General features: G+C 37.6%; 1 protein-coding gene across 1 annotated transcript in view; it reads right to left on the bottom strand.

The window, feature by feature from the left end:
- Positions 1 to 8,047: 8,047 nt before the first annotated feature.
- Positions 8,048 to 15,832, bottom strand: part of SLC71A2 (solute carrier family 71 member 2) — a 35,928-nt gene continuing 28,143 nt past the window's right edge. The window contains exons 8-12 of the mRNA XM_025168552.2: positions 15,501 to 15,572; positions 14,046 to 14,158; positions 12,200 to 12,297; positions 10,407 to 10,558; positions 8,048 to 9,626 (exon numbers count right to left, since the gene is read on the bottom strand). Coding sequence (XP_025024320.1) covers positions 9,423 to 9,626; positions 10,407 to 10,558; positions 12,200 to 12,297; positions 14,046 to 14,158; positions 15,501 to 15,572 — 639 coding nt within the window. The 3' untranslated portion in view covers positions 8,048 to 9,422. The remainder of the gene's footprint in view (positions 9,627 to 10,406; positions 10,559 to 12,199; positions 12,298 to 14,045; positions 14,159 to 15,500; positions 15,573 to 15,832) is intronic.

The following is a 15,832-nucleotide window of genomic DNA, read 5'->3' as shown; positions in this document are numbered from 1 at the left end:
CTCCTAAGGTAAGAGAAAAGCATCTAGTGAGGAACCCCACTTCTGAAGCTATTAGGGCTAAATGCTCTGTCAGAAGCACCCTATCCTCACTCTCTCTGTGTGCAAATCTTGCATATTAATTGTGTTAATCAGACTTAGAAAAGGACAAAAAGAATCCTTGCTTAGGCACAGGGACACCCTCTAGGAGGGACATAGGAGGTGGAGGCACATGCAGAAATGTAACTATTCCTTCTCCTAAAACCTTACAGCCGTGCTCATCTGGGTAAGACTTAGAGGCATATTGATGTGGGCTTAGATTTAAAACTTAAAAGTTTAGAATTTATGTATTGGAATGTGGTATGTTTGCAATAAATTTTATTTTGAAGTAGCCTCAGCAATGGCATTCTTGTCTACTTTTCCCTCAATTTGAAAAACTTAATTCCTGCTATAACACACTATTGCTTTTGGACATGGTTTCCAGCCTGTGTTGTCAGGGTATATGTAGTTATTGCCATTCATGTTTAGGCAAGGACACATACAGTAGTAACACTTAAATATACAGTGAAATTTTAGAACCAGATTACTTTAAATAATATTTATAATTTCTGCAGGACATTCTAAGACAATATGCATTACCTAGTCATAAAACTTACAACTCTTCTGTAACATAATTTAATATTATATATCTTGGGCTGTGTGAATCTTTGGGAATTTTGATTCAGAATGAGATCTGAACAGAAACACAGGGAGGGATTAATTTGGTTGCTCCTTTTTTCCTTTTTTAAACAAATCTGAGTTATTGTTTCTTCTATGGTCATTTACCTTTCCCCAAATCCACATGCTGTTTTTATCCTTTAACTCTATCTTTAACCAGTAGCATAGTTCCATTCTGTCTGCAGTTTGTCAGTTCTTTCAGTCCCCTCCTTTCATTCCCTTTCAACCTCCCCAAAGTTGTCCATTAAAAAAAAAAAAACTTTAAAAAATTGCTACTTGTCTGTCTAATCTTAACAGTCTCATACTAAGTCAGTCTTCTTCACTGAATAAATAGGTTGAAGATAGTGTGGTTCCTGTTAGAACAGTGTTTTTTAAACTTGACAGCCTTAAGATGTGTGAACTTCAACTCCCAGCATGCTAACTGGAGAATTCTGGAAGTTGAAGTCCACACTTCTTAAAGTTGCCAAGTTTGAAAAACACCGTGTTAAAATGTGTTAGACAGGTAAGCCCCAGTTTAAGAATGAGTTCCATTCCCAAGGTCTGTCCTTAAGTCAAATTGTACATAAGCTGGAACATTATTATTGTATAATATTGTATAAGTAATATTGTGTAGTTAACTTGAACTATTGTGTATTTAACTCGAATTTTGCTACAATAGACTGTGTTCTTAACTATAGGTTGTCCGTAAACCAGGCATTCTTAACCTAGGCATTCTTAACCCATGGACTATCTGTATTGTGTAATGAACCTGAACCATTGTGTATTTAACTCAAATTTTGCTACAACAGGCTCCATTCTTAACTATGGATCATCTGTAACCCAGATGTTCTTAACCTGGGGACTACCTGTATGCAGCAATCTATTGCTTTATACTACAGTGCAGTTTTTCTTGATCTTAGCAACTTTAAGCCATATGGACCTCAACTCCCAGAATTCTCCAGCCAGCATGCTGGCTGCGAAATTCTAGGAGTTGAGGTCCATACAGTTTAAAGTTGCTAAGGCTGAGAAACACTGCTATAACATAATAAAATACACTTCTCAGACTTTTCTTTAAATTGCTGCACAAGTGACATATTATGTTCACAGAAGAGGCTAACCATGCCAATGGGCTATGCTAAGAAGCCAGTTAGCTCAGAAAAGCAAATGATCAAAGGGTAATGGAGTCTTAGTTACTTTTTAAACATTTTTTTTTAGTTATTAAGATGTTATTAAATTGTAGTAAGACACCTGTAGCTTTCATTCAGCACGTCTCCATAGACAATCTGGCTGGACTGCACTGTTGTCTTTCCTCATCCCTGCTATTTTTGCCTGAAAAGAGGTACTGAACAATATTTCCAAAATATATTAGAGTCAAATCCCTAAAACTATCTGGTTGGAACCTAGCAAAGTTAATGTCTTTCTAAAGGATCTGGCAATTATTTTCTACCATCTATTTTCAATTCCTTTCTAAGCAAAAAAAATGAAGCAGCTGTAAGTGTTTTGATGCTTCCCATTTATAGCCCACACGGAATCTTTTATGAAATCAAATTTGCTTGAAATCAAATCTTGTTCTCCTCAAATTTCACATTTATATTGAATCACAATTCAATTTGAATCAGATATTGGCTGATGCACACACTATTATCCCCTGGCCTTCTGTGTAATAGATAGAAAAATGCTATGAAAGAATTAAAGGCTTAAAATATTTAGTAACTTTATGAAAGAGGCACGATTCAAACTGGGGACCTCCTGATTCCCATTTCAGTCTCTTATTATGCTATACAGTTCTATACAGTTTGCTATGGTTAAAAAAAAAGTATATCTATTTTTTGTTATTGTTAAGCTAACCAATAATTCATCTGTGAAATATTAAAAAAAAAAAAGTCCCATCTGCACAGAAATCTAATATCTTTTTTCACTTTTTAAATTCAAAACAGAGACATGACACACACTTCATATGAGATCAGATGGTGCATCTGCCGTAAGAGCTGTATTATATTGCCAGCTAGTGGCTAGTTGACTGCAAGACACAGCAACTCAATCCTCACAGTTTTAAAGGATATCCAGATATTGCAACGCAAGTTGTTCCGGATGATGATGCTTGTGGCAATTAGACATGATTCCCCTCAGTATTCTTATCACAAACCGCCATGTAAAGCAGCACCCTCGGATGCATACGTTAATATTTAGCTACATGAGCTGCACTTGAGATTAGCTATTTATTTCAAATGTACAACTACATTTCAAAATGGAAAAAGCCATCTAACTGGTAAATTCAGGAAATTTAATACCTTTTGATTGCCCCTCATTCCGTTCAATTACCTCATTCCTTACTTGTAAAATTTAATACTATATATTTTTGGGATTATTATTCATTCTTTTAAACTATTGCATATGAATGGTTTCAGAAAACGCATTATTAACTTCCAGATATGGGACCCAACCCAACCTTCCCCAATCCACAGCCCCGCCCCTCCCCCAAAGAATGTCCACTGCATCCTGCAGCCACCAAATGTCATCCATCTCAGCTCTAACTTTTCTGGCCTAGCAAGGTGACCCATTTAGGCAGCCTTGGCTGATTTTGAAATGCTAAGCAGAGTAGGAGCTGGTTAATACTTACATGGGAGACCAACATCCCAGAATAAGTCAGCAGCAAAAAAAAGAAAAGTGTTACTATGAAGAAAACTACCTAGGTCAGTGTTGTCCAAACTTGGCCACTTTAAGATGAGTGGAGTTCCCCATGCTGGCTGGGGAATTCTGGGAGTTGAAGTCCAGTCATCTTAAAGTGGCCAGGTTTGGACAACACTGACCTAGATCTATCTGTGTAGTCACTAAGAGTTGAGCTTGTTGCTGTGGGGAAAATAGGAGGAAGAAGGAATATTAGGTACAGGTGAAACTCGAAAAATTAGAGTATCGTGCAAATGTTCATTTATGTCAGTATGGCAACTCAAAAGGTGAAACCAATATATGAGATAGACGCATTACATGCAAAGTGAGATATGTCAAGCCTTTCTCTGGTATAATTGTGATGATTATGGCGTACAGCTTATGAAAACCCCAAATTCACAATCTCAGAAAATTAGAATAGTGTGAAAAGGTTCAATATTCTAGGCTCAAAGTGTCCCACTCTAATCAGCTAATGAATCCATAGCACCTGCAAAGGGTTCCTGAGCCTTTAAATGGTCGCTCAGGCTGGTTCAGTAGGAATCACCAGCATGGGAAAGACTGCTGACCTGACAGTTGTGCAGAAAACCATCATTGACACCCTCCATACGGAGGGAAAGCCCCAAAAGGTAATTGCAAAAGAAGTTGGATGTTCCCAAAGTGCTGTATCAAAGCACATCAATAGAAGGTTATATGGAAGGAAAAGTGTGGTAGAAAAAGGTGCACAAGCAGCAGGGATGACCGTAGCCTGGAGAGGATTGTCAGGAAAAGGCCATTCAAAAGTGTTGGGGACTTTCACAAGGAGTGGACTGAGGCTGGAGTTAGTGCATCAAGAGCCGCCACACACAGACGGATCCTGGACATGGGCTTCAAATGTCATATTCCTCTTGTCAAGCCGCTCCTGAACAACAAATGTCAGAAGTGTCTTACCTGGGCTACAGAAAAAAAGAACTGGTCTGTTGCCCAGTGGTCCAAAGTCCTCTTTTCTGATGAGAGCAACTTTTGCATCTCATTTGGGAACCAAGGACCCAGAGTCTGGAGGAAGAATGGAGAGGCACACAATGCACGATGCTTGAAGTCCAGTGTGAAGTTTCCACAGTCCACTGTGTTGATTTAGGGAGCCATGTCATCTGCTGGTGTTGGTCCACTGTGCTTCATTAAGTCCAGGGTCAACGCAACCGTCTACCAGGAGATTTTGGAGCACTTCATGCTTCCTTCCGCAGGCGAGCTTTATGGGGATGCTGACTTCATTTTCCAGCAGGACTTGGCACCTGCCCACACTGCCAAAAGTACCAAAACCTGGTTCACTGACCATGGGATTACTGTGCTTGATTGGCCAGCAAACTCGCCTGACCTGAACCCCATAGAGAATCTATGGGGCATTGCCAAAAGATGAGGGACATGAGACCGAACAATGCAGTGGAGCTGAAGGCTGCTATTGAAGCATCCTGGTCTTCCATAACACCTCAGCAGCGCCACGGGCTGATAGCATCCATGCCACGCCGCATAGCAGCAGTCATTGCTGCAAAAGGGGCCCAAACCAAGTACTGAGTACATATGCATGCTTATACTTTGCAGAGGTCCAATATTGTTCTATTTCCAATCCTTGTGTTATTGATGTCATGTAATATTCTAATTTTCTGAGATTGTGACTTTGGGGTTTTCGTAAGCTGTACGCCATAATCATCCCAATTATACCAAAGTAAGGCTTGACATATCTCGCTTTGCATGTAATGCGTCTATCTCATATATTGGTTTCACCTTTTGAGTTGCCTTACTGACATAAATGAACATTTGCACGATATTCTAATTTTTCGAGTTTCACCTGTATGCTTGCCACCTTGAGTTATTTATAAAAATAATAAAGGCAGATTAAAAAAAAACTTTAAAAAAATGGGAAAGAACATTGGAAAGTTCAACATCTTTGCTCTCAATGATAGTTACAGTTCTTGAATAAACCACAATTCTTAATGTCGTCTTCCCTAACCTGAAGCCATAAAGATTTGTTGGATTTTCATTCTGAACATGCATAGGCATTGTTTCACGGGAATTATGGGAATGAAACACCAACACATCTGGCAGAAGCAGGTAGGGAAACCTGACTCTTAACCAACAGATTACAACACACAGTACCTAAAGATACTGAAATGAAAGCAGTTCTAAAGAATAAGTCCAAAATCTGACTGATCAATTTAATTATAATATTTCCATCCTACTCAAATAAGCATTCTCTGACGATTTATTATATATTAGGTAAATGAAAGATAACTGTAAATATATTAATTCCAAGCGGGATCCTGCAAGAAATTGGTTTGTTCAGCAAGAAAGGAAGTGGAAGGGTGAGTGATATTGTATCTCTGAGTATCTTTTCATCTGCCCAATATTTCTAGCCACTCCATTCTACTGGCCCACACATCCAGTTTTGTTTTGCTTTGTTTTCCTTACAGCAGATATCATTTGATGGGTACCAAGCACATTTAGTCCTCACTGGACTGAATTTCCTCCCAAAAAAGTTTGTTGGTTCAGCAAACTAGTCTAGAACTCAAACAGTTAAAACTGAATTAGCTAGCCTGCAGTTAACTAGTTGTCCTAATTTGGGGGGGGGGGGGGGGACAACAATCTTAGCATGAAACAATGCTTATCATTACTTTTCTGAATGAGGTGTACAATAGAGAGGTCCAAATTTGGGGTCCATAGCCAAGTTCCTGATTCTTTTAAGCCTGGTTTGACATTGGCAGTAGAGATGCCATGAATCAGTATATTTAAATCAGGAATAATTCAATGCCTAAGATGCTTTCCTGAAAGTTTATTACCTAAAATGGCTCAAAATATGCTACCCTATCTCCAGCCCTGCTTTTTATTGCCAAATAAGATTATCATTTCATAATATATGTTATATATTAGCAGTAAGAGGTTTGACCTAAAAGGAAGAGTCTTCCATATTGTATCTCCATCATCAGAGTAATTCAAAGTTTGTTTCAGGGTATGGGGGTATGTTAAATCATTATTCACTTTACTAAACTGCATTTTAAATCTTCACACAAACTAAGGAACTGAAAATTTAGCATTCTGAGATCTTTGGGGCCTGGTGACTTATACTGAAACCTAATACTTTGCTATGCAGATAAAAGGATCCTCTAGGTTTACTTCTCCCAAACAAACAAACAAATAACAGTTTCAGATGTTAATACTTAAGTTCCACATTTTAGCTTAATACAATGTCAGTGATCAGTGCCTGAGGCAAGGTCAGGTCTAACATGTTTGGGATTAGTGTTAAATGTTACTAGTTCAATGAACATCTCCCATGATAGCTTCTCTGTAGTAACAGGAATGTTGCAATCCTTTACAGACACACTGATAACTTAACATGCCCCTCAGATTTTAATGTGAGCATTTCAAGCAGTGCCCCTAAATGTTCAAATATTTTAACCAGTAAAGCACAGGAACTGATCTGACATTTATAAGGGATTTATAATAAAATCCCAATCCCATTGAAGCCTGAATTTTATCAAAAGCAACTCCATACATTTACCCTCAACTTTAGGGCTCTCTACCGGTGGCAGAATAAACCAGCCTTGTCCTCATAATTGCTAAGCCGGGACTGCTCTTAGGAGACCAGGAAAATGACATTGGAAGCCATTTCTCACCTGTTACCAAGAAAGCAACATGGGTGTCACTAGCAAATTCAGTTCAAGGGATTTTTTAAAAACCTTTTAATGTTTATAGCAATGTTTCTCAACCTTGACAACTTTAAGATGGTGGACTTCAACTCCCAGAATTCCCCAGCCAGCCATGCTGGCTGGGGAATCCTGGGAGTTGAAGTCCACCCATCTTAAAGTTGTCAAGGTTGAGAAACACTAGTTTATAGTATACAGTAATTGTTTTTCATATAATTGAGAAATACATTATTGTATTTTTAGCATATACCGTTGATTCATCTTGGCCACCAATTATTGAATTAGTTAGTAACACAGGAAGAAATTTTGTGCCAAATCAGTCCAGATAAGCAATGGCTTTTCAAAATTTCAGCCCCATACCTCTCCTGTCTGGAGAGGCCAAGGATTTAATGTAGGACCTTCTGCATACAAAGCAGATAGTCTATCACTGAACTATAATATACTGTTTGAACATAACGATTTTGATTGGATGAAAGATCCTTAATCTAGTTCATTTTCACTCACCATTCATTATCAATTTCCATATCCACTTGGAACATTAGAAGAACAGTTTAAAATTTTTTTCGAAAAATATTCATCTCCCAATAAAGCCAAAAGAGAAAGAGTATCATATTTCCCCTCCCAGACCAAAATACCATTTTAGGTTTTTTAATCAATCAGATTTGCCTGTACAAGAAGTGCCTGCATCAAAACAAAGAGAATGTTGTACTATATCAACAGAGTCCTCAAACTGGTAAATTACATTTTGTTATTATTGCCTTTGTTTTGGCTGTATCTTATCCTAGGCTTTGTGAAAGTTAAAGTGTTTGTCAATATATTATGAGAAACTTATACTGTCTTACTTCAGTCTTTGAGAAGCACATTGATAGGTTTGATATCCCTCCAGTTAACTTTGAACTATTTATATTGATAAAGTTGTCTTTATTAAAGCAACGGTATGTAGCATATTAAAAATTGGATGAAGAAAATGCTCAATGTTGGGCTACTATGTAGTAATGTTGGGAGATAAAAGACACCAAAATCACACCACACCCTTATATAATATAGTTTGCAAATTTATTATGCATTAGGAAGCTTATTAACTTAAAAACCAAACTGCATAGTACAAAAGATTTGATATCTTTGCTTCAGGCGGACCAAGTTTCAAAATATATATATATATATTTAAATTTTGTTCCGTCATTACACAATCCTTTATAAAAGCTGTATATCTGTCAGTGCCCTCATTACATTTATAAATACAAGATTTACACAGTACCTCATCAGGAAAAAAAGTAGAACTTCTTATAAATATCTACATATATTCATACATATAAAACATTCATAAGAGTACTTTGTTAGATTTTTGTGTAATGTTCCATTTTCACTGCCACAAAATACACAGAAACCTGTGCAATTTCATAAAATGCTTCTAAAAATTGTAACATGGTACTTCGTAGAAACTAAACCATCTTTTAAAGTCTCTTTTAGATAGACATTTCATAATTATAATTCTATGAGATTCTTCAGAGATTGATATGAAGGCTAAATATAGCTGATAACAATGTACACTAAGTAGCAGTTAAGGCAGGAGTGAAATTAAGTGGGACAGAAATGCTTCATATGGCAGATAAAAGTTGACAAATGATGCAATAAATACACACATCAATGTAAATTGCCTCAGCACCCAGTTAATTAGTTTGTATGTCAGAATCGGCCACACTGGTGGTGCCAGAAGTGAGCATCACTAATGCTTTCTGTCAAAGGAGTTATCATTACCTTGCTCAGGTTTTCAACAGGAGCCCTTTTAATTAACATTGAAGATAGAGATTTTAAAAACAAGAGTTGAAAATGCACCAATAATTTATCTTTCAATTGACATTTCCTGCACACTCTAGTTACGCAGTATTTAATCTATCAGGCAGCATATTGAGAGATATAAGAGTGTATTGATGGAGGGGGGTTATAATAAACACCTTTGTCAGTAATGTTTATTGAAATGGAGTATTTTTCCAAAACCCCAAAGGCTATAAGAGAATAGAGAACCAATTAAAAGACATTTGGGGGTGGGGGGAACCTAGCAGGGTCTGCTCACAGTGAATTTGGGTACTCAGTGTTCAACTACATTTGAAGATCATCTTTCCCAAGATACTGCAATTCCACATTCTCAGCTCAACAGCAACTGCATGGATACAGAAAGAAAAACTTGCTTTGGACTGTTCTACAGAAAAACCACAGTAAGTGGTTGTAATCAGCCTTAATTGAATACCAATGGCCACTTATACATTATATCTTAGGTGAGTGAAATGTGCAAAGCTTCTGACAGATCAAAAGTTCCCTCCAGAAGAGTACTGCTCTGGATTCAGAGCTCAGTGCGTGGATTGTGTCTGCCCAATGGCCGTCTCTATTGACCTTAGAAGAAAACTGCTTTCAAACACTGCTGTCTTGAAGCAGAGGCTCGATATCCTCTTCACTACCTCGATCTGGACTGTTGCTCTGGATACTGTTGATGCTGTTGCTGTGCTTTCTGGTATGGGCCGCTTTACTGTGCTCAGGGATAAATAAGGCAACCAGAAAGGCTAGGAGGACAGCACATGCTCCGAAAAGGAAAGGAGGGCCAGGTATAACTGCACTCTGTAGGAAGAAAGGGAGAAAGACTGAGCAACTACAGATTAGTAAAATGTGGACAGTGAGGCCACTTGCATCTGCATCTTTAACTATCCAGGCTGTTATACATGTCACTAATAGAACTGTACTGCTAACATCAAACAGACTTGCATCAATTTTGGCTGCTGCTGGAAGTTAGAAACATGCTTTTCCAACCAATATGTTCTTATTCCATCCTGATGGCATAATGAATTGAGGGAGAATACTAAACTAGTAGGAAGTCTTCTTGGTGTTTTGAAAGATTCAGACAAGAATTGCCATTTATGTCTCAACGTGTACTGCACCAGGCCATACAGGGGCCGAGAAGAACTATTGTGAACTGAATTATTGTTGTTGTTGTTATTGTTACTGAATAATTGCTTTGACACTGTATTGGGTTTCAAAAGCAGAGATTCTAAAATGCAGCATTTCAACCATATGTAACTGGGTAAACTGTCAATATCATATAGCCAATTCTATAAGTTAAGGTTTCAAAAGAAGCATTCTTCACTCTAAGAGGCTGACACAGAACAGGGCTGTTAGAAGGCCAAGATGAAGAATGGCTGGCAACAGCTGAACAATGTGAAAAAAATAAGGCAAGAGTACAAAAAGGTTATGGTCCCAGCTGGAAAACCCATCAAAAGAACCAATTGCTGATTCACTCCATGTTATATCTTGCAGTTTTAAATGAAGAACGATCACCCATAGGATGCCTCATCAAGAGCTATTAAGAGCCACTATTCCAAGTAAGATTTATAATCATTTTACCTCGTCACTTGGATCCTGCCTAGCAGCCTTATCCTGAACTGGTGCCAACTCATTAAGTTCCACATGGAAGAGAAAGAATATAAAGCCGTAGAGAGCAGGGCCAAGACCATTGCACAGACCTCTGATTCCAGTTATTATCCCCTGGACGACACCTGGGAAAGAACAAGTTCACAGTGAAGGAGAAATCACTTCTGCCAGCCAACCCCATTTTAAAACTGCAACGAAAGAGCTCTACAGCCTGCATTTCAATGGATTCCAAGTTCTTACACAGCTATCAAGTTGACCTTATTCTAAGTTGGCCAATACCTTCAAAGAGAGATTAGCTAGAATGCAAAAGTAATGCTGCAGATTAGTAGTTAACATGAGACATAGACATGCAGTCTGAAAAACAGTTTTTCTTGTTGATACTTTCAAAACAACTGAATCAGATCTCTCATTTCAACATACTCCTTTATACTGAAATGATTGGTCAAATTCAATTGTTTTGAAAGTATCTAACAAGAAAATCTGTATTTCAGAGAGCATATTTATATAATCTGATATTTCTACATTCTCATGTTCAGTCACCACTAGATGGCATTAACACCCATTTTCAAACTTCTAAAGATACTTCAGAGGATACTTCATTACAAAAAGAAAACCTGAGTGTAAGGGCTTATTTATACACTTTACCCAAGAAAGTTATTTTTAAAAGTGCCAACAGTGTATTCCCATTCTCTTTCATTGAAAATTGTGATCATTTTATAAGAAATTAGAAAATCTATATGCATTCTTCAAGCAAAAATCAATCTCTTCCTCTCCCCACCTCTCTCTCTCTTTCTCACTCATGCACCCACAAACCATACCCCGGCTGCCTCTTGGTAAAATGACTAAAGATTTTTTTTTGCTCACAGTCTTTCTGGCCTAGTTATCACAAATGAAGTCACTGTGGTGATTATGAAATCTCTATCATTCCCCCACTGTCCACCCACCACCATTTCAGAAACAGGTAAATCTGAACTACTGTTCTTCTAGAAAGAATAATAATCTCTGTCAAAAGCAAACTTCACTAAAAAATAAATGTCTGAGCTAATTTCACAATAAACTATGAAAGAAAGATAATGCCAGTTTCTAATCAGGGAACATTTTTCTTAAAGTGATTGCTGTAGAGAAGATATGAGAACCTCCAGAGTGGTCATAGCTGAGATGGGGGAGTTAACCCTCCCCTGGAATTAGGCGAAGAAAACAGGAAAGAGATTTCCCCCTCCAGCAAGGAAGTAAAGACATGGTAGGCAAAAAGTAAATACAAGTGCCTTGCCCACTGCTAATTCTTGGATTCACAGGCATCCACAGCTAGCTACAATTATGCCAAAATGTTGAACTGCATATCATGATGTCACAGTGCAAGCTCTGCCCTTTCATATTTGCAGCACCATGTTGCATACAATTAGTAAAGGGAAGAGGCTGTGTCACGAGAATGCAATGCCCTTTGTCAGTTGCCATCCTGAGAATGCCTGTTTGTACTGCCCTGGGTTTGCTTTAGAGCTACTTATCCTGCACAAGTTATACCCCCAAAAGGATATATAGCCCTCAAAAAGTTCTCCAAACTAAGGAAACACCATTTATGAAGATCCACAGTATGTGCAACTTACCTCCTCTTGAGTACACAAGGGGCGATAAAAGATACAGACTGTACTGCTTCCAAATGCTAATATTACTTTTCTAAAGCATAAAAATTACACATCCACACTGATGTTAGGACAGAAGAAAACAGCTGTAAGATCAATTTTGTAGAAAAATAACCTTGTTTTCACCTTGTTGATCTGAATCTGCGTTTCGTGACACAAGAGCACTGATTGCTGGGAATGTGATACTTGACATGGCTGCAACAGCTCCAGCTGCCCACATCATCCTAAGCACAAGAGAAAGTACTACTATATGCCTTGAAAGGAAGGGTTTATTTAGAAGACACATTTAATATTTTAAAGAATTGCCCAGGTAGTTCACCGAGTTTTATATTTTTCTATTGTTCTCAGATCAATATACAAATAGTATTGCTAGGTTCTGCTCAGCAGCTTGAAGCATGTAAAAACCAACTGTTCACAAGGATAATAATTTAGTTGGTTTTAGGTAGCTAGCAATAAGGGTAAAAGAGATAAATGAATGAAATTGTATATTTTAGATGATAATCTATATTACTATTTTTTTCAGTTTCTTTTCACCTTGCATTTTTTTTGTATTTAAAAATATGCTGCTCTTATTGAAAAACCTGATGTGCTTTTTAATTAAAACTCTTTTGCCTGTTTGGGTATGATTGGTTGCAGATCATAAAGACTGACTGAAGACATCTCTGCAAATGTTATGTACTATATCTTGTTAGTTGTGTCAGATCTAAAGCCAGGCTTTGTATTACAGCTGAGAATTACGATGAAGAATAAGTTGTACATACAGAGTACAGTCCCTCATGTCCTCATCACCTCTCAACTGCATTACACCAATTACATGGGGCTGCCCTTCAAAACCATCCCAAAAGTTCAGCTGATGCAGAACATAGCTACCCATATGATAACAAGTCAGACTTAGTATTACCGTGTTACATTGTTATTACAGGAGCTGCACTGGCTACCAGTTTGTTTCCAAGATGCTGGTTATTACCTATAAAGCCCATATGGCTTGAGATCTGGGTAACTTTGAGAGCACTTCTTCCAGGTAGAACTGGCCCAACCAAAGCATACCGAGTGCCTGCTCAGGGTTCCCACCTATTGTAGTATCTGTCGGAAGGGGGCTCAAAAAGGGGCTTTATATTATATCCCCCTTCTATAAAATGCCTTCCCCTAATATCCAATTATTTAATAAGACCTGGTTATTTTGGAAGGCCTTTGGAAACTAAAATTTTGCTGTCGTGAGATGCATCATGAATACTGTATGATAAAATATTCAAGGAGGATGTATTTATTGCTTTCTTGTTATTACATATATGCTGACTTATAAATCACTTAGAATTGGCTAGACTGAAGCATTATAAATGTATTTGTAAAAAAAAATAGTTTATTTGTAAAAACAAACAAACTGTTACATATTTCTATTAAAAAGTGCTTACTTTCAAAATTTAGCACACCAAAATATGGCAGCTGCCTTTTTTCCTTGACACCCATTACCGAGTTGCAACTACAAAACTTATTTCCTTTAAAACCTGTTTTGTCACCAATCCCAGTTCAAATTCTAAGTTTTAACATATAATGCTACAAATGACTTACAACTTGGTAAAGGTCTTAAGACCTTGATCAATAGATATTAGTCTTGATGACAGCATGACTGCCTCTGAAAGTCATCTGTTGGGAGACCACTGGGCTTCCTTAGGCACTTGGTTGGCCAAGGTGAGAACAGACTGCTGGACTAGATGGGCCAAGTGTCTGACCCAGCAAAGCATTGTTTATTTTCTTAACACGTCTCTTCCTACATCATCCTATTTGTGATCTGACCACTGAGGTATGAAACTGCAGATCCAAAACTGCAGGTCAGAACTGTACATAAAAATATGGCCCAGGTATATCTACCTTACCTTCCAGGCCCATGAGCACCCAACATGCAATATATTCACCAAACTGTTAAAAAGAAAACTAGGAAGAGCCAGTAAAAACGTGTCTGCACTGCACTTACCAAGGCTGAGAGCCAAAGCCATACCAGGCCAGCTGGAACATCTGAAAACCAAGGCCAAGCAGTACTGTGTTTTTGTTCCCTATAGACCTCATTAGGATGCTGAGAAAGACAGTCTACAAAAGTCAGAGAATACGTTGTGCAGTTTAAGTTATTATTTATAAATCCGTATTGAATAAATGCAGTGGCAAAAGACAACTTAGCATTTTAAAATCCATTGGTACAGCTGCGCAAAATCATTTGGAACCAATCTCAATGTTTCATTTATGCGTGCACAAATTCAGCATCAACCTTTTGGGGGGCCCTCAAAACTACAACCAAAGCCTCATGATATATATTCAAGGCAAAGATCTGATAAAAGCATTGACCAAAAAAACCTCTTCCCAAAGAATATATGGCTGGACGAATTCAAACATTCAGTTACCTTACAATCAGACTATACTATCCACTACTACAATATAATGTTGCCATTGAAAAGTGTTTGGAAACTGCAACTGCTACAAATGTCATGTGGTAAGGATGCTGATGGGAACTACAAGTAATCCTCAAAGTTGCAGCTATCACAGTTTCCCCAACATCACATGATCACAATTTGGGCACTTGGCAACCAATGTGCATTTACGACAGTTGCAGAGTCCCATGGTCACATGATTGCCACTGACAAGCAAAGTCAATGGGGAAGCCAGCAGGAAGTCCCAAATGATGGTCATGTGACATCACGCTTAACCAAGGGTGATTTGCTTCACAACTGCGGCCAGAACCGACATCATAGGTCAGCACAGTCATGTGATGTTTCACTTTTCAACCGTGTCACGTAGCGACAGAGTTGGTGGTCACTGTAGTCTCAGCTGGTCAAGGAGTTGGTAAGTGAGGACATGTTTTGAAGTATTACAAGTAGTCTGGTGTGATCTGTGCTAGGTGATAGTTTGTTTCCATGCTCAGTTTCATATGCTGTTTTTCACTTTTAAATCACTGATCAGCTTTATACTAGTGGACCATCTTCTTCCATAGGTTCCACCAACAGGTATCAAGTCATAATCTAAAACACTTTTTCAAATGTTCATTCTGTGAACTATAATCATGACAAAGATTTTCTGTTGCAGAATGCTTTACCTATCTGTCAGACTCCAATTCTTTGTCAGCATCTGGTAAAAAAACTACCTTTTAATATTTTTATTATTCTTTTTTCAATGCAACTTCTTTTTTGACTGCTGTATAAATACTTGTTACTCTGTTAAGCATTTTGAATTATTTTGTTAGACATATGAATTTGATATAAAATATGTACCTTATTATTTTTGCCATAATTTTTCTCCTTATTCTATAGTAGTTAGGCCCTACACAAATATTTTACTTACATATACATAACTTGCAAAGTACACATTATCACCTAATTAATACATTTTAATTATGTGTGCTTATCGCAATTTTTAAAAACCTTATTAAAACTATGCTTACCTGAGCAACTATAGAAAGAATGCCAACCACGGCTATGAATGTTGCAATACTTGCATACTCAAATTTTATCACCTGTAAATAAACAAAACAAAATCTGTATTTAAAACTTAAAAGATACTGAAACTGTTTTTCAGAAATTAATAGGAATTATTATATTCACAGAAAGTAAGTTTACAAAAGGAAAAAAAAACTTGGAAAGAAGACCAAATCTGAGGTAATTTCTGTGATGTATATAACTATAACTGCAAAAGGAAGAAGTATCAGTTGAAATCTACAAATGTCAACTTCTGGCCAAATAAAAGGCAACTGATTCTTCAGTACCATGACCCATT

The sequence above is a fragment of the Python bivittatus genome, unplaced genomic scaffold, assembly GCF_059951505.1.
Source record: "Python bivittatus isolate LINGU-HERP-01145 unplaced genomic scaffold, Pbiv_v1 ctg000850_np1212, whole genome shotgun sequence".
Taxonomy (NCBI): Eukaryota; Metazoa; Chordata; class Lepidosauria; order Squamata; family Pythonidae; genus Python; species Python bivittatus.
This window is presented reverse-complemented; position numbering and strand designations above follow the sequence as displayed.